The sequence below is a fragment of the Azolla caroliniana genome, unplaced genomic scaffold, assembly GCF_043228905.1.
Source record: "Azolla caroliniana isolate FFs.n. ecotype wild unplaced genomic scaffold, voAzoCaro1.0.p SCAF_12, whole genome shotgun sequence".
NCBI classification, from domain to species: Eukaryota; Viridiplantae; Streptophyta; class Polypodiopsida; order Salviniales; family Salviniaceae; genus Azolla; species Azolla caroliniana.
The window spans coordinates 1-23,575 of NW_028230447.1; the positions used below are offsets into that span (position 1 = coordinate 1).

Here is a 23,575-nt window from a genome sequence, read left to right on the forward strand (position 1 = left end):
CCCAAAAATAAAGGAGCTATTGCCTCACCATGACCACCACCTCCTCCTCAACACATACACATACATATATATAATCACACACTCCTCCATCTTCATCTCCAACACCCCCCCTACTAGCCCTTCCTTCTCTTCTCTTCTCTCCTTCACTAGAGAGGCCCTAGAAGCCCCCGTGCGTCCTCGGCCCTCGACCTTCCCTAAGCCTCGAGCCACCCGAGTTCGTTCGAGCTTCGCCCCCGGCCTCTCTCTACCTCTCTCTTTGTCGTGTGTGTGTGTGTGTGTGCACGAGTGTGTGTATCCGTCCGTCTTCGATAATGGCCCATTCCAATGGTAGCTTCAAGGCCGTACCCCGAAAGATGGAGCGTGCCGATGGCCCCGCCACCGTCCTCGCCATTGGCACCGCCAACCCCCCCAATGTGTTCTATCAGAGCGACTACCCCGAGTTCTACTTCAACATCACCAATAGCAACCACATGTCCGAGCTCAAGGAGAAATTCCAGCGCATGTGTAAGCACCACCACCTCTTCTATTCTCTTATCTTTTAACACACACACACACACAAATTTATAGAAGAAGATCAAGCTTAGGTCACACACAAGCATTTGAATATGTATGTACTCAATAATTGTCATCTCTAAACCCCCCCAAGAAAAACACAACAAATTCAAGCACTAAATCTCCATGGATCCGATCCCGCCCAATGTTGTTAAAATCCCGATTTGATTCTTTTCACGATCGTGATGATGGGCATGGCCGGACACTGATCGATAGTTTTATTTGGTTATAGGTGACAAGTCGGGGATCCGGAAGAGGTACATGCACTTGAATGAGGAGATATTGAAGGCGAACCCGAGCATGTGCGCGTACTGGGAGAAGTCGCTCGACGTGCGCCAAGACATGGTGGTGGTGGAGGTGCCGAAGCTCGCGAAAGAGGCGGCCACCAAGGCGATCAAGGAATGGGGGCAGCCCAAATCCAAGATAACCCACTTGGTCTTTTGCACAACAAGTGGTGTGGACATGCCGGGGGCCGATTGGGCCTTGACCAAGCTCCTAGGCCTACGGCCCACAGTGAAGCGCCTCATGATGTACCAACAAGGTTGCTTCGCGGGCGGGACGGTCATGCGGATAGCCAAGGATCTCGCCGAGAACAACAAGGGTGCCCGCGTGTTGGTCGTGTGTAGCGAGCTGACCGCGGTCACATTCCGGGGGCCTAGTGAGACCCACCTCGACAGCCTCGTGGGCCAGGCATTGTTCGGGGATGGGGCCGGGGCAGTCATTGTCGGGGCCGACCCGATCCCCGTGATCGAGCGCCCGTGGTTCGAGGTCCACTATGTTGCGTCCAACATTTTGCCCGACTCGGACGGGGCCATAGACGGACACCTCCGGGAAGTTGGCCTCACATTCCACCTAATGAAAGACGTGCCCGGGATCATCTCCAAGAACATCGGAGGAGTTCTCAAAGACGCATTCGACACTGTCTTCGCCAATACCAATGACTCCGAGGAGCCAGCCCCGAGCCTCAATGACGTGTTCTGGATCGCCCACCCCGGTGGCCCCGCCATCTTGGACCAAGTAGAACAAAAGCTCAACCTCAAGCCCGAGAAGATGGCCCCGAGCCGCCACATCTTGTCGGAGTTCGGCAACATGTCGAGCGCGTGCGTGCTCTTCATCATGGACCACATGCGCAAGTCTTCGGTCGAGCAGAAGCTCGCAACCACCGGGCAAGGCCACGAATGGGGCCTTCTACTTGGCTTCGGGCCCGGCCTCACTTGCGAAACTGTGCTCCTCCGAAGTGTCCCCCTAGTCCATGAGGACAACTCTACGGTACCGGCTGTGACGGAAGCACCCATATCCACCTCCGTCTGAAACCGGGAGGGCCGAACCCAATATAATTCGATCTCTACCGACCCCTCCTTAATCCATCTTCATTTACGCCTACCACACAATCAATGTTCCAAGGGATGCTTAAATGCAATGTTCTTTTAAGTGATCTAAGTAGTACTTACTTAGTACTACTACTATAGGTAAAAAATGCAAGCAAGTAACACTTTGGAGCTTGAATTCTCCTCATCTTCTCTCTTAATATGCTCCTTTTAAGTAGTATAATAATGCATGACCATGCTCCAAAACCTATTCAATATGTTAATAGAAATTCTCTTCCTTTGTTATACATACTTGTCATGGTGCCTCCATTTCTTGTTCCTTGCAAAGCACTTCTTGCATGTGAGCATTTTGTCTCTTGTGTTCCATTATTGTCCGGTCCACACTGTGCACTCTCACCCCCAACCATCATTTATAGACATTGTGCTTCATGCATTAACAATTTGTCTCATTTGACGTTTGATTTTCTTATCGACCAACTAAAGTGACCTCAAGTCTTCCAAATATATCGTATCTTTACACATATGCCTTGCGTAACCTTCGTTTGTGGAGAGACATTTCTCACTCATTTATCAAAAGTTCCTCTCCATGCATCAAGTGATTAGAGGACAACCAAAAAAAGACATATTTATAGGAACTTACTACAAGTTTTTACACATATTTACTAGAATTTGGTCCTTCATGTAATGAATCCCAAAATAGCATTGGTGTACAAGTGAATGAGATCACTTTTTTACCTCAAAGATTCTGGTTGTCCTTTTGGTTGTTGTTATGCATGAAACTTAAGGTCTAGAACAAATATATGTGTGTGTGTGTGTGTGTGTGTGTAAGGTGAATTAATTCACCATATGATTTTTGTCCAAAGGTTTTATGGATTGTAGCCTTTTAGTACCACCATGAAACTTGAAAGTTCCACCTATTTTTACACCAAGGCAAAGGGTTTCTTGCAGTATCCGCAATAAGTGGGCTTATACAGTAAAGAGATAGCAGTTGTCTTTTTGTTTTTGGGCTCCTTAGGGCGGAGTCATGTTATGATGTGCGAATATCAAAACATCGTGGAACTATATTATCGATGTGTTGCAAGTATTACATGTTATTCTTGGGATTGAGATGAGTTTTGGTTCCATAGAAAAAATAATCTTGGCCCAACTCATACAAAATTATGCCTTGAGGAAAATATAATCATCTCGATTCTAAACCCTGTGGGAGAAAGTAAATGAGAGATCTCAAACTTCATGTTGAATACAATCATCTTGGAGAGCTGTAAAACCTACCTCAAGTCTCTCGGAAAGTGTAGAAGTAATCTCAAGCAACTTTTTATTTGGCATATGCCATACAAAAGAAGGATTCTGATATATCTTCATGTGCATGATAAAGCATGTGCTTTTATAACTATCGAACTAAAAAATCATCATTGATCCATGAATTTGTTTTGAATAATAACGCTCCATTAGGATTCATAGCTTCTCCCCCATTTAAAGTTAGTGTGCCATTTCTTATCAACAAGTTGCATCTACGTTGGGATTCATGATTACGCTTCATCATAGATTCTATCGAGACCATAAAAACTAAAACAATACATATGCCTTGATTTTGAAATCTGAAGCTATAAGTTACAACTCTACACAAATGGAGGCAAATTGTTGGATTAGAGAAATGAATGTCCCCTTCTAAGAATGGCATCAATAAGGGGGGCATGTTGATACAATTAAAAACAGAGAGCAACCTCAAGAAAGGAGGAGAAAACATTATCGTCACTTTCTATGATACATACTATTGACCATTGCATATCTCAAGGGGGTTTAGGTGCATTTTACTTGTTGAAGGGGGTCTTCATTGCAATATCAATTTTGTACAGGAGGGTTCTCTTTTGTATGTCTTTGGCTTGTTGGCCAAGAGCTTTGAACCAAGTTTGGAAGACACATATTAACATCTCATGGGTAAAGCTAACTTGGCCTTTTCGGGGGTTGTTGGAAAGAAGGGGAAATCTTTTTAACCCCAAGGCTCTTTTACTATTGAGAATCAAGAGTTCGCAATTTCACCAAAGGAACAAGTATATGCAACATGCTCAAATTTTGACAATTAAAAAAACTCACACTACACTAAAGTTTCTCACATAGTTAACATAAATTAACTTAGACATTTGATATTAAGCTTGTGTGTTATACAAAACTCCCAATTGCGTAACTAAAGACTCGCAAATAAATTCACAAGAACCTCGAAATCTTAAACACTAGGCACATCCAAAATTATAATACACAAAAAGTTGCAATAACAATGAATCATTCACATGTGCTTTGTTTTGGCGTTCTATAGTTGCTACAACTATTTTTACTTATTTATAAATTACGAAGACAAAACCACACTTGCTAACCTTAAAAAATAATTGTATGTATTGTTACGTTTAAAGGCTATATATTGTGTCTACCTTCCTATATTGAATGGGCAAGTTGGAAGGTAATATTTCATTTGCATAGTTCTTCTAAAAGTAACTTTATTGAGATAGCCACTTGAAAGGTGTTGCAACCTTCGAGGTGAATATTGGTAGTCGTATTCCATGTATCATTAATAATCCTAAATACAAGATCAATAGAATCATCACATGGCCACTTTCCAATCAAACTACATGCACATATGTGGAGAACGTTGAATGCCATTACAAATTTTACCACTTGCCAAACATCCACCCTACATCGAGATGTTTACCATGTGTGCTAAGAGAGAAATCTCATGGGAGAGTTTTCACAAGAAGAGGATCTATTACTCCTAGACACATGTACACTAACCTAAAGTCTTCGTATATGTTATATATATGTATCCATAAAACAATGTGCAACGTGCAACATACAAACGTGTCCCATGCATGCATAACATATATTTTAGTGGATAATGATACTTGCCTCTCCTCACTATGTATATCATCCATATTTCATATTCTCCAAAACACCAATATACGCATTTTGTATGATACTACCAATGAATGCGTAGATTTTTTCGACTACTCATACACACATATAGATATGTTGTCCAACAAGCCCCGACTTCAATAATGCTTGAAGCAATCAAGTGTCACCTAATGCATTGGTGTGAGCATGTAGATAGATATGCACAATATTGCCTCACTAATTGTTGCACGACACCAAATGCTCAACTACAACTTCAAATATTTATCGTGTACTTGATATCAAAGTTCATGATGTTGTAACTTGTACTATCTTGAACAAGCGCATTGAGTCATATAAAGTGATCCTGATATTTTGTGGGTTGTGCCCTACATAAAGAAATGCATAAAGTGTTGGGACATGGAATTTGTCACCACAATATATCAAGACTACACTTAGAACCTACAAATTTTCAATATGTGCATACAAAGATTGGAAATCATCTATATGTAAATATCACAACCTTAAGGAAACACGAAACCAACCAAACTTGTATATGCAGACATTATGTAAATATCAGGGTGTCAAGCGCACTGAGTCGTATAAAGTGATCCTGACATTTTGTGGGTTGTGCCCTACATAAACAAATGCATCAAGTGTTGGGACAAGGAAGTTGTCACCCTGATATATCAAGAATACACTTAGAACCTACAAAAATTCAATATGTGCATACAAAGATTGGAAATCATCTATATGTAAATATCACAACCTTAAAGAAACACAGAACCAACCAAACTTGTATATGCAAACATTATGTAAATATCAGGGTGTCAAGCGCATTGAATCGTATAAAGTGATCTTGACATTTTGCGGGTTGTGCCCTACATAAACAAATGCATCAAGTGTTGGGACAATGAAGTTGTCACCCTGATATATCAAGAATACACTTAGAACCTACAAATTTTCAATATGTGCATACAAAGATTGGAAATCATCTATATGTAAATATCACAACCTTAAGGAAACACGGAACCAACCAAACTTGTATATGCAAACATTATTTTAAAGTTTTAACTAAAGTACGAAATTAAAGAAAGTTCGCATTGGTGTAAGAGTAGATGCAATTGGCGTGTTATAATTCTATAGTAGCTACATTTTATGAGATCATAGTTACTAGCATTATGTTAAGTGTATATTACTAAACAATAGAAGAAATTAAAGCAAAATAAAGGTAAATAGATTGGATAGAAGAACCCATTCCACTCGACCGCCCCCAAGCTATGATCAAGACATAGCCAACCTACCATCAACGTCCCATATGACGGATCTTAGGATGACTAATACTTTGGAAGTGATAACACAATCATAATGATGAAAGTTTAGCCTTCACCACTAGTGTCTTAAGACGATAGCCTTCCGATGTAACATGTTTGATGAGGGTAGGTAGGCTTCATATTTATACCTCTTCCTAGGCCCATCGAATAAATGTGCCTTTCGGCCCCTTGAATAGATGTGCCTTTCAAAAAGACTACCCATTCATTGGTTGTCAAGATCATGATAGTGCATGCACTAATAATTCCTTCTATCCAATCATATTACGTAGTTCTTTTCTAATACTAGTGAACATACCCTTCACTTACGTAAATATTAGTGACCTACCCTCACTTACGTTATGTGTGCATAACACGTTATGTGATCTAGAGAGTAGCGTATATGTGTCTAGTTATTTAGAGATAAAAATAATCTGGGTTGGAATGAAAGTAATTAAGAAAGAAGAAAGGTTGGCCGTAATTATTCCTTTGTTATTGAAAAAATCACTTAAACACTACCTTTTAGAGATTTCAGATTTTGTGGAGCCAAATTTTTTGGCCAAGGTTGATGATTTGTGCATTTTTCATGGCCCATATTCATGATCAATGCCATGATATGAACAATCTCCACATAACACAAACCTATCCTAGGGACATGCACACATCTTCACCCTTCTATTCCAAGGTGGCATTAAGCGAATGTCTTTATGATAAATGCATACATGGAATGCTTCAAAAAGAGCACACATTGACATTTTGGAGATTTTCCATATATGTATATGTTTTTTACCATTTTGAGTTATTACGTTACGAATGAAAGCTATACTGATACATACATAAAAGGGTTTATGCTTCCCAGCATCACTATATTTCTTTCACTTTCATAAACAAAAATAAATCTCCCCATTGTGGTCGAGACTCGAACAAAAGCTTTTTCTTTAACAAAACATTTGGAAATAAAAGGGGGGGGGGGGGCGGAATACCACTAACTTATTGACAAATGACAAAAATACCCCTTTGTTGTCTTAATGTATAAGAGAACTTGTGGTTAACTTTATTTAATACAGGGTACAAAATATATATACCCCTGGTTTTCAAACAAATTTATTAGGCACCGATAAAGAGAGAGATTAAAATGAACACCAATATCATTGTTAATGCTAATCGGAGAAGGGAGCAACGCTTATTGTGACACTGAGCAATGCTAGCTAATTGAAGTGGACCAACCCCAAGGCAAGAAAAAAACAAAAACAAAATAGAAAATTGGAAGAAGACGAGAATGGGGAGGTACAACAATTATGGCAGAGGTAAACAAGGGTTGATCGAAAAGCGTTATGTGTTAAGCTAAAAAAAGAAAAACAAAAAGGAAGACAAAAAAAAGAACCAGCCCTTGTGGCTATCCGACCAACATAAAGGCTCAAGAGAGAGTGGGCACGACAAACCTAGAGCCTCGGCGCTTTAGTCGAATGATGTTGAGACTCAAGAGGTTGGGCACACAAAGGGAGCTATAGACCTTGGACATGGGTGTCTCCGCACGCCCAACAAAAATACTCGTAGTAGTAGTATATATGTTTAAATGTATGCATGCATAGTATGAACCATACGTGCATTCGCATTCGCAAATGTCACGACTCTCAACCATAGTACGTAAAATTTGTGTTCGTCTAGCATAGGATTCGTTTTCCTACGTTGGAAACGAATGCCAATGTTATTCAAACATTCTTGTTTTTTCCCGTTTTTTTCCATTTTTTAAGGCTTATTTACCTCATAATAAATAGTAAATCCAAAAGAATGCGAATGCACGTATGGTTCATACTATGGTCTCAACCATTCGAGTATGGTAAACACCCTCGAAGAATGGTGAATACCAACTATTTATTTATTATGAGAAAAAAAACAAAAAAAGGGGGAAAAAGCATAAGAATGTTTGAATAACATTCGCGTTCGTTTTCCAACGTAGGAAAACGAATGTTAATTTTACGTACTATGTGTCCATCTCCTTTATTTAGTTAGCATTTTTACATACACGAATGAACACGAATTTTACGTACTATGGTATGCATGCATACATGTATGCATGCATGTATGTGTGTGTGTGTTTCTACATATATATGTATACAGTATGATATGTATGTATGTATGTATGTATGTATGGAGGAGGTGTTCCTTTCATGATGATCTTCCGACATATCTCAGAGACAGAGAGACAGTGTGTGTGTGTGTGTGAATGAGAGAGAATCTAGAGAGAGAATCTAGAGAGAGACAGAGAGACAGTGTGTGTGTGTGAATGAGAGAGAATCTAGAGAGAGAGAGAGAGACAGATACAGAGACTGAGAGAGGTGGAGTGTATGTGTGTGTGTGAATGAGAGAGAATCTAGAGAGAGAGAGACAGATACAGAGACTGAGAGAGGTGGAGTGAATGTGTGTGTGTGTGTGTGAATGAGAGAGAGAATCAGATGCAATCCTCTGGGTTTTCTAAAAGGAGGAAAAAGGTGTTGTACACACACACACACACACACACACACACACACACACTCTCTCTCTCTCTCTCTCTCTCTCTCTCTCTCTCTGTCTCTGTCTCTGTCTCTGTCTCTCTATCTCTCACAATCAGGAAAAGACATAAGTTTTCATGTTTACTTGAGAGAGAAAGTAGTAGAAGCAGCAGGGGAGAGAAGGACAGCTCTGACCACCCACCCCTCCCCCCATATATTCTTTCCCCATCGTCTTCCTTCCACCTCCTCCTCTCTGTGGAAATAACCATAAGAGTGAAAGGGATTCTATGTCTGTCTTCAACACTTCATACAAAGAAACCAGAAGAAGCAGAAGCTATATTGCAGAAGGGAGTTAAGCTTGAGAGCTCATGTCATGGCTTGTAGAGAGAGACCTAATTGCAAAGTATGTCCTTTGTGCACATACATGTATGTATGTACTTACTTATGTCTGTCCTGTATGCATCCATGCATGCAGAGTAATATTCACATGCATGCATGCATATTACTTGACATATATGCATGGGTATGAATGCGCATATTGTGAATGTATGTTTTTGGATTAACATATGTGCGTGTATGGAATGATGAATGTATATATGAATTAACATACATACATACATATATTATCTGTCTGTCTGTCTCTATGTGTATGCCTATCTGTATGGAATGATGAATGTATATATGAATTAACATACATACATACATACATATATTATCTGTCTGTCTGTCTCTATGTGTATGTATGCCTATCTGTATGGAATGATGAATGTATATATGAATTAACATACATACATACATGCATATATTATCTGTCTCTATGTGTATGCTTATCTATATGGATATGAATTACCATACATATTATATGCATGGATGTATTTAGCTGTGTATTTGAATAACTAACCTGTATTGTTTATGTATATCTTGTATTTCCCCACTCCTAACACAATGTTAGGTTTATAGCAGTTTATCCATGCCATGGAAGAAGTGAAGGGGTAGAGTGGAGGTACTTCTAAAATGTGCATTGCTAGGTTTCCATTTCCTTAATAAATAGCTGAGAGGGCATTTTTAATCGACAACAATGACAATGATGATGGCCGTGACTCCGAGGTCCATGATTCAACATCCCAATGCAGGTGGGTATTTGTGGCTTGATTGATGTACCATAATTCAATCATAATGGAAATGATGGCCCTGATGAGATTGTATGCACTACTATGTTGCAGGACCATGGCCCGTCGAAATAACTGGGCCGATGATGAGACCATGTCCACTCAGAGTATCATCGCCAGGATCAATGGTTTCTCCAACTGGTGAGCTCATACATACCACTAATATGCACACATACATATACTCACACATTCTTTACTAAAAGTATGTTATGCCAGCCAAAGTCGAAGATATTGCCAGGTTTCGGAATTGCCCAAGGCCACACTTGACAACTTTAAGTGACTACATACAATCCGATGATACTGCCTCTGTAGATTGTTATTCCAATGGTCATGAAGACCGAGCTTCTTGCCCGGTTGATCAAGGCACGAAACCGTTGTACACATCTGGTCATCCAAAAGCCGGAATACCACATTCTAAATGGAATGAGGCTCAGAGATGGCTCATCAGTCAGTCTTCTGGAGGGGTCCTCGATGCGAAAGCATCTGAAACGCAAAGCCGAGACTACAATAATGGAGGGATGTATTATTCTTCATGCCAAAAAGACTTATTACCAGGAAAACAATGTGGGCACCGAACCCATGATTGGGAAAAAGATGCATCGCCACATCCATGGAAAAGCTCAGGAACAAGTGGCGGAGCATGGACAAAGAAAATGACAAGCTTGTCTCCCAAGGCTAATAATGATCATAACAATGCAAGCAAGTTTGAGTTCACATCTGTTCCTTCTCCCTTACCAGAAGAACGATTGTTGGACCGATACTCGGCCACCAATGTATCTGCTAATGATGTGAAAGAAGCTAACATAAAATATGGAAGAAATTGTGGCGAGATGTTTGCGGTGTCGACATCGAGGACCCGGAAGCCTATATCAGATTCATTTATTTCCCGTAAGTGTAGATTGTAATGTTCATGATGGGGTTTTAGTGTTGTTCCTTGTTGGGCACATTAGCATGTTTGTACTAATTTGAAACACATTATCTTTAACTTTTTAATGCTCCAGCCGTGTCTTCGGTGCACTCAGTCTCAATGAGGGACACAGGAACAGAAATGACACCTATAGCGAGCCAAGAACCATCCCGGACTGGTACACCTATTCGAGCCACAACCCCGACTTTGCAAAGTCCAGTTTCCTCATGCCCACCTTCACCAAGACACAGCTGCTCTCGGGTACCTCTAAAAGGAGAAACTCGTAACAATGCTCGTCGGATCAAAATGAGCATACTCCCTTGGAGACGCACAGAAGAAGTGAATGTTGATGCATCCACATCATTGAAGAATGTTGGAATGCAAGATGGACGAACGAACGTGTTGGAATTGAGAGCTGCTGCATGGGCGAATGCAGAACAATCCAAATACATGGCCAGGTGCTTTGTTTTGTGTGAAAGTGATGTTCTAACGTTTTGTACGAAATGCTCCCTAGTGTTATATCGAAGTCATAACTCCTCAACTGGACTGGCATAATCCATGTTACAAGGATGCTGCATATATATATATATATATATATATATTTATACACATGTAGTTAATAAGGCCAGAGAGATTGATCTATTGGTTCTTTGCCGTGTGGCTGGAATTGTTTTGATAGCTGTGGTTCGGACATAGAGCTATGGTTTCTTTGTTTATATGGGCATGGGTGTAGTCTGGTTAGCTATGATCTAGAGATAGCCCTAGGGTTTCATGGAGTTTGGACATAGACCTAGTGTTTGGCGATATGTAGACAATGGGGATAATCTAGATGTATATCATAATAGGCAAGGACATAGACCCAGGGTTTTGAGGTATATAAAGGAGTACACTTTCTGTATAGCTATGGTATGGAAATAAACCTAAGGTTCATGGTTCATAAAAAATACATGTGATTATCGTTGAAGTGATTGGCCAATCTCAAGCTTTTGTAAATGGTCATGAAAGTCTTTAGTTAGGATGATTGGATGTTTGTGGTGATTTATTGATGCATGAAATACTAATGGTTGTGGAAAGTCCATCTCATTTGCAATAATTTTCTATCATATTGTCAGATTCAAACGCGAAGAAGCAAAGATTCTAGCTAGGGAGAACCGTGAAAAGGCGAAAGCTGAAGCTGAAATATGGCGAGCCGAGGTATGCATGGCCGTTACCTGACATTAACCTTCGAAATGAAACTTCATGTAATGTGCAAAACGTTAACCTTTGAAATGAAGCGTCATTTAATGTGCAAAGGGAACTTTATAGGGGTATTAGAGTGTCAATGTTACCATTAAAAATGGGAAGGTCTTAACTTTCTTTAGCTTTGAATGCACAGGTGAAGGCTGATAAGTTAAGATCACATGCTCATGAGAAGCTAATGAAGAAAGTTGCAAGTGCCCGACAGAAGGCCGAAGAGCGTCGGGCTGCGGCTGAAGCCAGAAGATGCCAACATGCTTCGAAGACTGCCCATCTTGCCGAGCAAATACGGCACACTGGTCGGCTGCCATCTTCGTTTTCATTCTTCGGCTTTGCTTTCTGTCATTAAAAACTCGAGGAGCCCATGTTTTTTCATAGAACGGAATTGGACATGGATTCTTCCATACTCATTGGTTCCTTGTATTATCAAATCCTTCTTTATGTGTTAGATGGGATGAATCCAAGAATTTTTGTTCCTTTGGATTGTGTGCAAATGGCTAGACATAAAATGTACATGACTTTTATACTAAGGGATCAAGTAGTTACACCAATTTGAACCTTGATAAAGTACGATGAACACTCTACATGTTATCCAAAAATGGGTGTTTATGATTCATGAACCTTGAGTTAAGGATAAGAAAGTAGTAACATCCAAAACAATGCATCTACCTGAATGAAGAACAAGTCTGAAATATGCTTTTGTTAATCTTTTCAAATCCAATGGATTTGACAAGGAACTATAATTAAAACACTAAAATCTATGTAGTGACATGAAAGCTTTGACCAAGAAAGCAAAACATTAAGTAGCGTGTGTGATGGCACAATTCATAGTGTGTGCTAGTATATGATATGCTTCATGGTTCTTTATTATATGCATGCCTTATACTAGAACAATGGGATTGACTAGTGTTGGCATATATTCTTTTGTAACATCATATCAAGCACTCATGTAACTCAATTCATCTCATGTTATTTTCAATAATGATGTGCATCAATCCATTCTCTTGTCACGAGGATGGATAGAGTTTGACACCTTTTTCTTGAATATGATGTTATTATATTTGAGTTTTATTACCTCTCTACTCACTATTTAAGTACACATGCTCACACACAATATCCTTACAAAATTGATTTATGAATGGTTAGGTTCGATAAAGACCAACAAAATTTCTATGCCTTCCTTCTTTACTAATGATGTACACTTGAGAGTGTCTTGTCATCGTGTCTGTCATTGTATCAAACAATAATTGTTTTTAAAAACATTTGTCGGGCAATTGTTGACCAACCTATGGTTAACAATTTCCCAAACTATGGTTATGTTATCCATGTAGATGATCTCTCAATTCTAAGGTGGAGAAATTTTATTCTAGGTTCTAGTAGTTGATGATCATTAATACTATAGTCTACATGTAGGTTGTTCAATAGGATGTCAACATACATTATTTTCATGCATGGCAACACTACTTTTTTCTCATTTTATAGGGTACTTGTTGAATCCATTAAAGTTGGTCATCGAATGATGATACCCAATGTGACTACAAGGGCGTAGACACATTGGGTATTATTTTATAGTGGGCTTTGATGGGGGTGCCTTGAGAACCTCATGATGCGCACCCACATGTTTGAACATAATTCTTTATGAATGACCACAACTCATTATGGGATTCCTCGAAGATGTGCCTGGGTACCTCGAAGGGCACCTTCCATAATATACGAGGCAATGTTTCAAAAATATGAATGATTAAAATATGGCATTTCAAATTATGTTGTCTTTGCAATAAACTCACACATGCTTCTGATTGAGAATATTCCGATGAGTGGTAAAGAACTTACAAAAATAGTTTAACAAGAGAACTTTATATGCTTGTTGTTTGGGTTTTAACATGAAGATGGTACTACCGCAACTTTTGTGTGATCCATTTTGTTCACCTAATTGCAAAAGCAAGCTTGATCACCCACCGAACAAAAGCCAACATCTAAAGGAGTACATTGATTCTTGCAATTGATAAAATAGGAACAAGTCTTGTTCAATGTCGTTCAACCGTTGTCACTAAGTTTCAACCACAAAGTGGTTCCTTTTTTGTGATGGGAGACATTGTACAAGTAAACATTCAAATCCACATTCTATTTTCTCGTACCCTATTTAAATGCAGGGATCGTGGAGAATGAATGAGGGTTGATGATGTGGGCTTTCTTTTAATACCAACAAGGACATTGATTATAAGTTCAGGAGAATGTTTTCCTTCATAAAGGGGGCAAAAATGTGTGGTACCTTTTGCAAGGCACATTAAGTCGAAGGGAGAAAGAGAACGATGAAAGAAAAGAAAAGAATCTACAACCAATTTTAAAGAGAGAGTAGAAAGAATTGTTTTTAGTAGGAGGTAAAGTGTTCACTTTACAGGCTTTTACCAACGTTCATGTCTCTCACTTACTAAGATGTGTCTATGTGTTCGTGTTTGTATGTGCTCAATTCTCTATAAAAGCTACTCTAGTTAATCAGTAACACCTCATACCCACATTATAACATCGTTAAGAACGCTTCATACCCAACAATAATATCCAAAATGGAGGTAAGTAATTTCTCCGAATGCCATCTTATTGTATTTGGTTTATTTCACATGGTTATCATTTTCTCTTGTAAAATTATATTTATGATATCACACCTTGGTGTTTAATGAAATCACAGTTAATCGAGCTACTTGTACGTATGGATTGTAGCGGGTGTGAAAGGAAGGTCCGTAAGCAACTTTCCAAACTCAAAGGTATATATGTATTCAAACCTTAATTAATAATCTATGGCCCATTTAATTAGTGCAAAATTCTGGACAGTAATTCGTATTAATGCCATAATTAAGTGCAATTGTACCTTGATGATTCTTCACTTGTCCTTACAAAGCCAACTCCTTCATTGATGACAATGTACTTAGTTGGACCTCAGTCTCATAATCATGAGCTTCTTTGAGGAAGCGTACTACAAGAAAATCCTATATATTTCACACAATCGAGGCTTATCAATAAATTTTTAATGAATACAATGTACTATATTCTTATAGAACATGGGCATGCCGACTTTAGATTGACCCTTCTGCGTGCAAAAATGTGGGATTTAGAAACAAGATTTTTGAGAAGCTCACATTCTAGAGTTACATGTTTGTGCGTGAGCCCAAGAGATGTCATTAGCTTGAAACATGTCATCTGTTATATATTGTCAGGTGTCCAAGTTGTCGACATTGACTTGAAGATTAACAAAGTGACAATTATCGGGTATGTTGAACGAAGGAAAGTCTTGAAAGCTGTGAGAAAGACGGGCAAACGAGCGGAGTTTTGGCAAGAGGCATTTAACTATCATAATAACACCTTGAAGTATGATAGTAATATCCAAAACAATTGTTCAAGCTATGATCATGAGCATAATAACAACATAAGGTCGTCCTCGTATATCCAACATCATGCATTTAAGCGCACATATAATTATGACAAGCATGGTTATAGCCGTTACCACCATATTGAAGATGAGGGCTATGGAGCAACTTCTCATGAACAAACCTCAAGTATCTTTAGTGATGAGAATCCAAATGCATATTGCTCAATCATGTGAGGCACAAGATGGGCGGCGTAACCACTTTTAAACATAGGCCGAGGTGTGAATATGAATTGAAGGGTACACAATTTTTTTATATTTAGCACATTCTTTTGTTCTTATAATGTAATACCTTTAATCTATCTATAATAAAGCATAAATTTTATTTCGAGGTCACCTTAGCTATGCGAAGCCCTCGTAATGCTTTAATTAAAAATGATCAATATATCTTGCGCGTACCCACATATAGAGAAAATGGGTATATACGTGAAACCCATTCAAGTTTTTTTTATCGTAGATAGAAATGCTTAAATATGTTACAAAAATTTACATTCAAACCCAAGTACACGAACTTGTCACGTGGCTAAATTTGGCTATGTATCACTACGTTGATTATTAATGTTATCTCCAATGTTCTTTCTTGTGATTTGTACATTTATATATGTGTTCACACATCATCTTGATATTTCACTTGTGATGGTCTTCTCTTACTCTTTCGCTGGCTAGCCTTATGACCCAAACCACAATATTCAATCACAACTTAACATTCACAATTCATTGAGGTATCTTGAGAAACAATTTAAGTGGTTTTCAATCAAATAAGATCAATGATATGTAGGCCATTGTCCCCACAACCATTTCATTCTAAATAAATAAAACAATGAGTGGCAGAGTTACAATACATATATTTTGAAAATTTTATTCCATGTAGAATGTATGATCAATATTCATCTTTAAAAATACCTCGGTGAATCAAATTCACTTAGTGTAGTCACTTGAGTATTTTTCATATAAAAGAGTATGAATATGCAAGGCATCATAGAAGAATAAAGGATGGATCACTATTCACAAATGTACTGGCAATTTTACATGGGAGATCACAAGAGAAAATGGAGAAATCAATGAATAATCGACATCATTAGATGGTCAGAGGAGAACAAAGAAAGGGACAAATGATTACATGATATCCAAACTAGAGCAAAAATAAGATAAGAATTCCTCGTTTATACTAGAAAGACTACACGACAACATTGCACTCGGTGGAGGCTAGAAAAATGACATTTAGATTAATTTAAGCCACAAATTTTAGAAAGAAAGAATACTCGTACACATCCTCCTAAATTGTAACATGATGCATAGGTCGTTTGTTACATTGGTCATATTTATATGGGTAGTCATAGGATATCAATAAAAAAATTATGTTTTTGTTTTTGTTTATATGGATTACTACGCATAAATGGTTTCGGACGCTAATCGAGTTCCCTAACAATCACCTATTTCAACATTTTGATGGAGGCAAGTCTATTATGTGCATGGAAAATGGGTCTTACGATGAATATGATAAACTGTTGGAGCCATTATAAGAAATTGAGATGAGAGGAAATTTATTCTTGGAGCAATTTTGAAAGAGAGAATTGTCTGGAGAAAACAGCTCCTCCAAGTTACAAACATGTTCAATTCCTACTGTAACTTCATAGCACTTCATAGAAACTAGGTTGATTAATCGAGGACACATATCTTAACCACAATGAGAGACTATCACATGCATCTTATCTATTTTATTATGAGAAAAGAGAATATTCCAAGACACCATGAAAAAACTTGAAGCCCAATTGATTATTTATAGTACGTCAAACATTTAATTTAACATTGGGCATGATTATTACAAGGGGTACGACTAATCAATGCACTTTTATCAAGGATGAAGTTGAATGAGGGCAAATATTTTTATGGATGATGATCTAGAACAAGGATGAAGTTATGCGATAAAATCAAGGATGATCTTGAATGAGGGTAAGCTTATGCGAATGATATCAAGACCAATGACACTTAGAGGGAGACACATACAGTAACAAGGGGGAGACAAGTGAGTAGTTGAAGGACACTGGAGACAAGGGATTGGGAGTTAACATACACGTCGATGGTGCCAGAGACACTGCCATCGACACAAGCAACTATAGAGCCATCATCAAAGGAGAATGGGCCCAGTTGATGCCCTGTGTTCTCATTTTTCAAGTAGCAACTCTTTGCTTGGGTAGCCGGAAGATCGACCGATGCACCAACTGCAACCGTTATGCTCACACTCACATCCACCGTTGGGTATATGACCACATTTTTGCCAGAGTTGTTCTTTACAGTGCAACTCGCATTGACGGCAACGAGGGACAAGTTTTGCACTATCACAACCACAAGTAGTACTACCAAGGTCATGGAGAGAGTTGTACGGTTTGCCATATTGTTAAATAGGTACTTGAAAGTATCTTTATGATCTAATTTGGGAGAGTTGGAACTCGAGATTTTGCATATCAAGTATAGTTTAGCTATACCCCTTTATATACTATGAGAATGTGTCGGTTGTTCTTCCATCGTCTTAATTCTTTGATTCGCGCAAGTGTGAATCCATCCAAGTTCAGCTTCTTTATTTCTCAATGTGACAAACTCCGTCCATTTCATTTGACTTCAAAGCCACTTGATATTTCTCTTGTGTATTTCATTTAGCTAATTTTTCTTTTAATAAATCCCTTCATGATTGCTTAAAAGGATGTCCTCAAAAGATTTTTGTATATTTTCACCTATTTGCAAGTGTTTTGTAAAATCCATGACTTTTTAAAGCAAAATTATAACTTTACTCCTAATCAAAATGATGCCTTCAAACCTTTTGGAATAGTTTTCACCAAATACAAAAGGTTTTTGCAAACTCATGACATTTGGATCAAAACTATAACATCTCACTAGAGAATAATTACTCTTAACTTTTGATTACCAAATTATACAACTTGACTTTCATGCATTTGCGTCTAAGCTGAAATGGAAATGGTTAATATTTGCCAAGTGTCCCCATTCCCACATTCATTCTTTTTACGATCAATATTTAATGATATGCCCAAATTTACAAAAACGAAAGATGTTATGCGTTGGGAATATTCACCATAGATAAGAAAGATAAAAATGTTATGAGCAATTGAACCATTAAATTCTATATGGGATTGTATTTGATCAATGAGTTGTACTTAATGAATAAATGATATTCTTTATCTTTCAACTTCATGGCCCCTCACCACTTTGTTGTGTTATGTCACCAATCGAACAAGACATTGTCAAACTATAATCACATATATTGAAAGCACAAGGAAGATTTGAAGTGGACGAAGGTCATTGTATTCAAAGGGTTTTATCTTTTGAAATGGGCCTCAAACGATTTGATCCACTAATAGTTTATCATCATGCTTTATCTACATTGAAATATATAATTTAGTACAACTGTAATGTTGGCAACACAAGTCACTAGCAACTTGATGGTGTATTACACAAAATATAAACATGTTATTTGCCATCAATTTGTGCCATAGGATGTATTCCTATCACTCCTATTTGTCTGCATGTACCCAATTGCCTAAATTTCGACAATGTAGGCCAGTTAAGGTAGAAACATGCCCCTCCTTTGTTAGTTGTTTTTTTCTGGTTTAGCATGAACCTTTGTGCTAAGCTAAGATTTAGCCAAGCATGCCATTGTGTATGTAGAGTTTGAGCACATGATCTAGTCTCGAAGCAACCAATGTAGAATATGGGTTATCTCTAACTCTTATCTTGCTCTCTCATGTAAAACAAACAATTATATTAGTCATATTTAAAAAACCGTCAAATTCCACCCAATCGAGGTGATCTACCCACCTTCCTTAATAGGACTTGGTCATATGCCACTCATGTTCAACACATAGGAATGGTACAACCTATTTGTACTAGGTTCAAAAGACACAAACTTGCCAAGAAAATGCCAATTTAACCATGGTCATTGATCCATCGTCTCTAAGATTTAACTCCCCAACATGAAACACTAGCAATCTTATTCAAATAGATTCATAGTTAGGTGAAATTTCTATGCAATGCATTGCTCCATCAATGTTTAATAGCCTCTAAGATTTTGCATCACCTGTATCCCTTCTCTCCAGCATTACCCAAATAAAACAATTCATCAGTTGATTTATATTGACACCACAAACTAGTCTTCTATTGCCAACGCAACTACTGAGAATACAACGTTCTTAAATGGGCTTTTGGTTTCGTGAATGAGATTGTTCTATATTAGTGGTGGTCGTGCAAACAAAGAGAGTGCGTGTTGCCATGTCGCCATAAATCGACTTGTACATAAAGAATGTGAAGTTCAGGGAAAGAAGTCAGAGAAATGTATCCTCGTAGGATACTCACTCAAACAGAAGGGGTACAAATGCTACAACCCATCTACCCGAAAAGCTCGCATAAGTCGAGATGTCGTTTTCGATGAGTACGCATCTTGGTATGCACCAGAAACAACTTCGACTCTGACTCCGCTCGACCCGGAATCCACCGAATGGAGATAGAAGACGAAGATCGGTTCACGCGCATGTTTGAAGAAAGCCCAATTACGACACCGCTTAGTGGACCAGCCCCAAAGTGACCAAAGCACATTTCGACCAAGTTCAAAACTCGACAAAGGGAAGGCCAAGATGTCTGAATACGAAGATCCAATCGACAACGCGTCAACTCACTTACTTGAGAGTGAGTTTGAAGGCCTGGACATCCCAATCATCCGGACAGATGGAGCGAAAAAAGCCTTAGTATCCGTAAACGAGAAGCTCCGCCGATCGACCCGTGAAAAGAACCCCGTAAGCCGCGTCGGCTACAACGATTATATGGCGTACCATTACGCCTTCATGATGAAGGTAGTGTCAATACAGGAGCCGGAGACGCTTTCCGAAGCCGTAAAGGATCCGCGATGGATCGATGCGATGCATGAGGAAATGGAAGCGTTATGCAAAAACGAGACATGGGATCTCGTCACTCACACTCCGCACAAGAAAGCGATTGGTTATCAATGGATTTACAAAGTGAAACACAATGCTGACGGCTCCGTAAATCGCTTCAAAGCACAGCTCGTTGCAAAAGGATACGCTGTCGTGGCGTGGCTCGCCTAGAAGCGTAGCGTTGCGTAGACAAAAGATATCGTGAAAGTGAGGAAGGAATCACTGGGATTATGGACGGAAGAGACGAAAGAGTAGAGATAGATAAATAGTGATCAACAAGATATGACAAGATAGGATATAGAATGATATTTGAAGCAATAAAAGAGATTTATAATTATTTGATGAAAGAGTTACAAAAGTAGTTGTTCACGTCGTTGAACCTCCGAACTTTGTCTTGCAAGGTAATCGCTCTTCTCTTTCTTGATCGTAGACCACTACAATCTTCACTTCAATATTTTAATGAAGATAAGGCTCGAACCGCCTCCCTCTTGTTGAGAGTTGACCACCACGACCGCCAAGCTAGAGCTCCACCTTTATCTTGAACTTCTTCCTTTCTTTCTCTATTTTATGGTATCTCTTATGTAATACATAATTTGATTGATATCTCATACATATCTCCCTTTGATCTTCTCTTTCACCATTTAAATAGATGCCCCCATGCATATGATGCATTGGAGGGTACAAATCATGCATGTAGTGCATGAAATGCATGTGATGCATGATCGCCATTTGGCGTTCATGCATTACATGTGATGCATGATAAACATCTCGCTCATTTGAGCTTTTATGTATGAAACAATATATGCAATAACAATAAACATGAAAACATAATCTTAAAGAGAAAGGGCCTAGCCTAATGGTAGGTGTGTTGACTTTAGTGTATGAGGTTGTGGGTTTGAGTCTCAAAATACTATTGAATACAACATGCAACTTTATTTTTATATCATGAAGCAAATCCTTTATGTAATATAAAGTATATATAAAGTATGCTTTATTTTATGAATATTATTAGTGTAGAGTAAATGGTAAGATTTGAGAGTCATAGGGTGGGGTTATTGGTTCAAGTCCTCTCTTGTTCGTGTAATATAATATATTTATCTATATATATATATATATTATTTTTCTTTACATATATATAATATTATCATATGTGTTGTTAATATTATCTTTATATATAAAACATTATCAAATGTTATTTTAGTTACGTATTTATCTTATTGTAGACTTTTAATGTGAAGCTTTCGTACTTCACGACAACGCGCAAACGCACGACGTAGACTACGAAGAGACCTTTGCCCAGGTGGCAAAGATGACAATTGTGCGAACCGTAATTGCTCTTGCAGCATCAAAAGGGTTGGGACCTCCACCAGATGGACGTGAAAAACGCCTTCCTCCAAGGAGAATTAGAGGAGGAAGTATATATGAATCAACTGCTCGGATTTGAATCGGTAGTCATCCGCACGTCGTATGCCACCTCAAGAAGCCACTATACGGCCTCAAACAAGCACCTCGTGCGAGGCACTCGAAGATTACGCAATATCTTCATTAGATCGGATTTTGAATGTCAAAATTCGATACTTCCCTGTACATCCGAAACGAGTCGAATAGCCCAATTGTCATCATCCTTTACGTGGATGATTTGGTCATCGGAGAAAAGGATCTCGCCGAGATTAACAAAGTCAAATCACTTCTCTCCGGCAGATTTGAAATGAAAGACCTGTAGGAGCTCCATTACTTCCTAGGCATTGAAGTAATTTGGACACCAATCAGAATAATGATCTCTCAATGGCACTACATTCTCAATTTGCTCTACAAGTTCAGAATGACCGAATGCAAACCTGTGTCCACCCCTCTCGATCGTAATATCAAGATGGATGCTGATTCCAGCACAGCCGTGTGTGAGTCAACTCATTATCGTCAACTAATCGGCAGCTTAATCTATCTCACCATTACTCGACCCGATCTCAGTTATTCAGTCGGCCTACTTAGCCAATTCATGCCGAATCTACGAAACCTTCATCTCAATTGAGCTAAGAGGATACTCTGGTATGTCATTACTACTATGGATTGCAACATTATGTATAAGTCAAATACGACCATTCGACTCGCAGGATACATAGACGTGGACTGAGCAGGCTACAAAGCGGAATAATTATCTCTCAATGGCACTATGTTCTCAACTTGCTCTACAAGTTCGGAATGACCGAATGCAAACCTGTGTCCACCCCTGTCGATCGTAATCTCAAGATGGATGCCGATTCTGGGACAGCCGTGTGTGAGTCAACTTAGTATCGTCAACTAATCGGCAACTTAATCTATCTCACCATTACGTGACCTAATCTCAGTTATTCGGTCAGCCTACTTAGCCAATTCATGCAGAATCCGCAAAACCTTCATCTCGATTGCGCTAAGAGGATACTCCGGTATGTCATTACTACGATGGATTTGGCATTATGTATAAGTCAAATACGACCATTCGACTCACAGGATACAAAAATGCGGACTGAGCAGGCTACAAAGCGGAATAATGATCTCTCAATGGCACTATGTTCTCAACTTGCTCTACACATTCGGAATGACCGAATGCAAACCTGTGTCCACCCCTCTCAATCGTAATCTCAAGATGGATGTCGATTCCGGCACAACCATGTGCGAGTCAACTCAGTATCGTCAACTAATCAGCAGCTTAATCTATCTCACCATTACGCGACCCGATCTCAATTATTCGGTCAGCCTACTTAGCCAATTCATGCAGAATCCGCGAAACCTTCATCTCGATTGCGCTAAGAGGATACTCTAGTATGTCAATACTACGATGGATTGCGGCATTATGTATAAGTCAAATACAACCATTCGACTCGCAGGATACACAGACGTGGACTGAGCAGGCTACAAAGTGGATAGACGATCCACATCCGGATTCTCCCTCGACAGTAGAGCGATCTCTTGGAGCAGTAAGAAGCAGCCGACAGTCGCACTGTCCAGCACGGAAGCCGAATACAGGGGCGCGGCAGTTGCGAAGCCGTATGGCTCAAGCGCATACTAAAGGATCTGGGCGTTCCCATTACAGATCCAATTCGCCTCTTCTGCGACAACATGAGCAACATCTACCTCTCTCGAAACCCCGTCTTCCACATGGGGACTAAACACATCGAAGTGCACCACCACTTCATCCGCGAGCGCGTACAGGCCGGAGAAATCGATCTATAACATATCAATAAGCCTTAGGAGTCGACAAGCTCAGGCATTTCGCATCGGACCTTGGTCTCACGACATCCACATTGCCGAGCTTGAGGGGGGTAACACGGGGGACGTGCGCACTGTACGCAATTGATCGAGT

The 23,575-nt window shown here is 39.1% G+C and overlaps 3 protein-coding genes across 4 annotated transcripts; all 3 read left to right on the top strand.

The window, feature by feature from the left end:
• The first annotated feature begins 113 nt into the window (after positions 1–113).
• On the top strand, positions 114–2,165 carry LOC147856659 (chalcone synthase-like). The gene is made up of 2 exons (XM_087328267.1): positions 114–504; positions 785–2,165. The coding sequence occupies exons 1-2, from the start codon at positions 312–314 to the stop codon at positions 1,861–1,863; spliced, it is 1,272 nt and encodes a 423-aa protein (XP_087184393.1). The 5' UTR covers positions 114–311; the 3' UTR covers positions 1,864–2,165.
• A 6,598-nt stretch (positions 2,166–8,763) lies between these two features.
• On the top strand, positions 8,764–12,355 carry LOC147856660 (uncharacterized). Of its 2 annotated transcripts, none has more exons than XM_087328891.1 (7): positions 8,764–8,965; positions 9,523–9,695; positions 9,786–9,872; positions 9,948–10,619; positions 10,733–11,096; positions 11,751–11,832; positions 12,014–12,355. In XM_087328891.1, the coding sequence occupies exons 2-7, from the start codon at positions 9,641–9,643 to the stop codon at positions 12,221–12,223; spliced, it is 1,470 nt and encodes a 489-aa protein (XP_087185017.1). In that variant the 5' UTR covers positions 8,764–8,965; positions 9,523–9,640; the 3' UTR covers positions 12,224–12,355. The 2 variants fall into 2 exon arrangements, with proteins under 2 accessions (XP_087185017.1, XP_087185018.1); XM_087328892.1 differs by having other exon boundaries at positions 8,764–8,932; positions 9,515–9,695.
• A 1,942-nt stretch (positions 12,356–14,297) lies between these two features.
• LOC147856661 (heavy metal-associated isoprenylated plant protein 45-like) lies at positions 14,298–15,876 on the top strand. The gene is made up of 3 exons (XM_087328916.1): positions 14,298–14,444; positions 14,561–14,636; positions 15,087–15,876. The coding sequence occupies exons 1-3, from the start codon at positions 14,439–14,441 to the stop codon at positions 15,470–15,472; spliced, it is 468 nt and encodes a 155-aa protein (XP_087185042.1). The 5' UTR covers positions 14,298–14,438; the 3' UTR covers positions 15,473–15,876.
• The last annotated feature ends 7,699 nt before the right edge of the window (positions 15,877–23,575 follow it).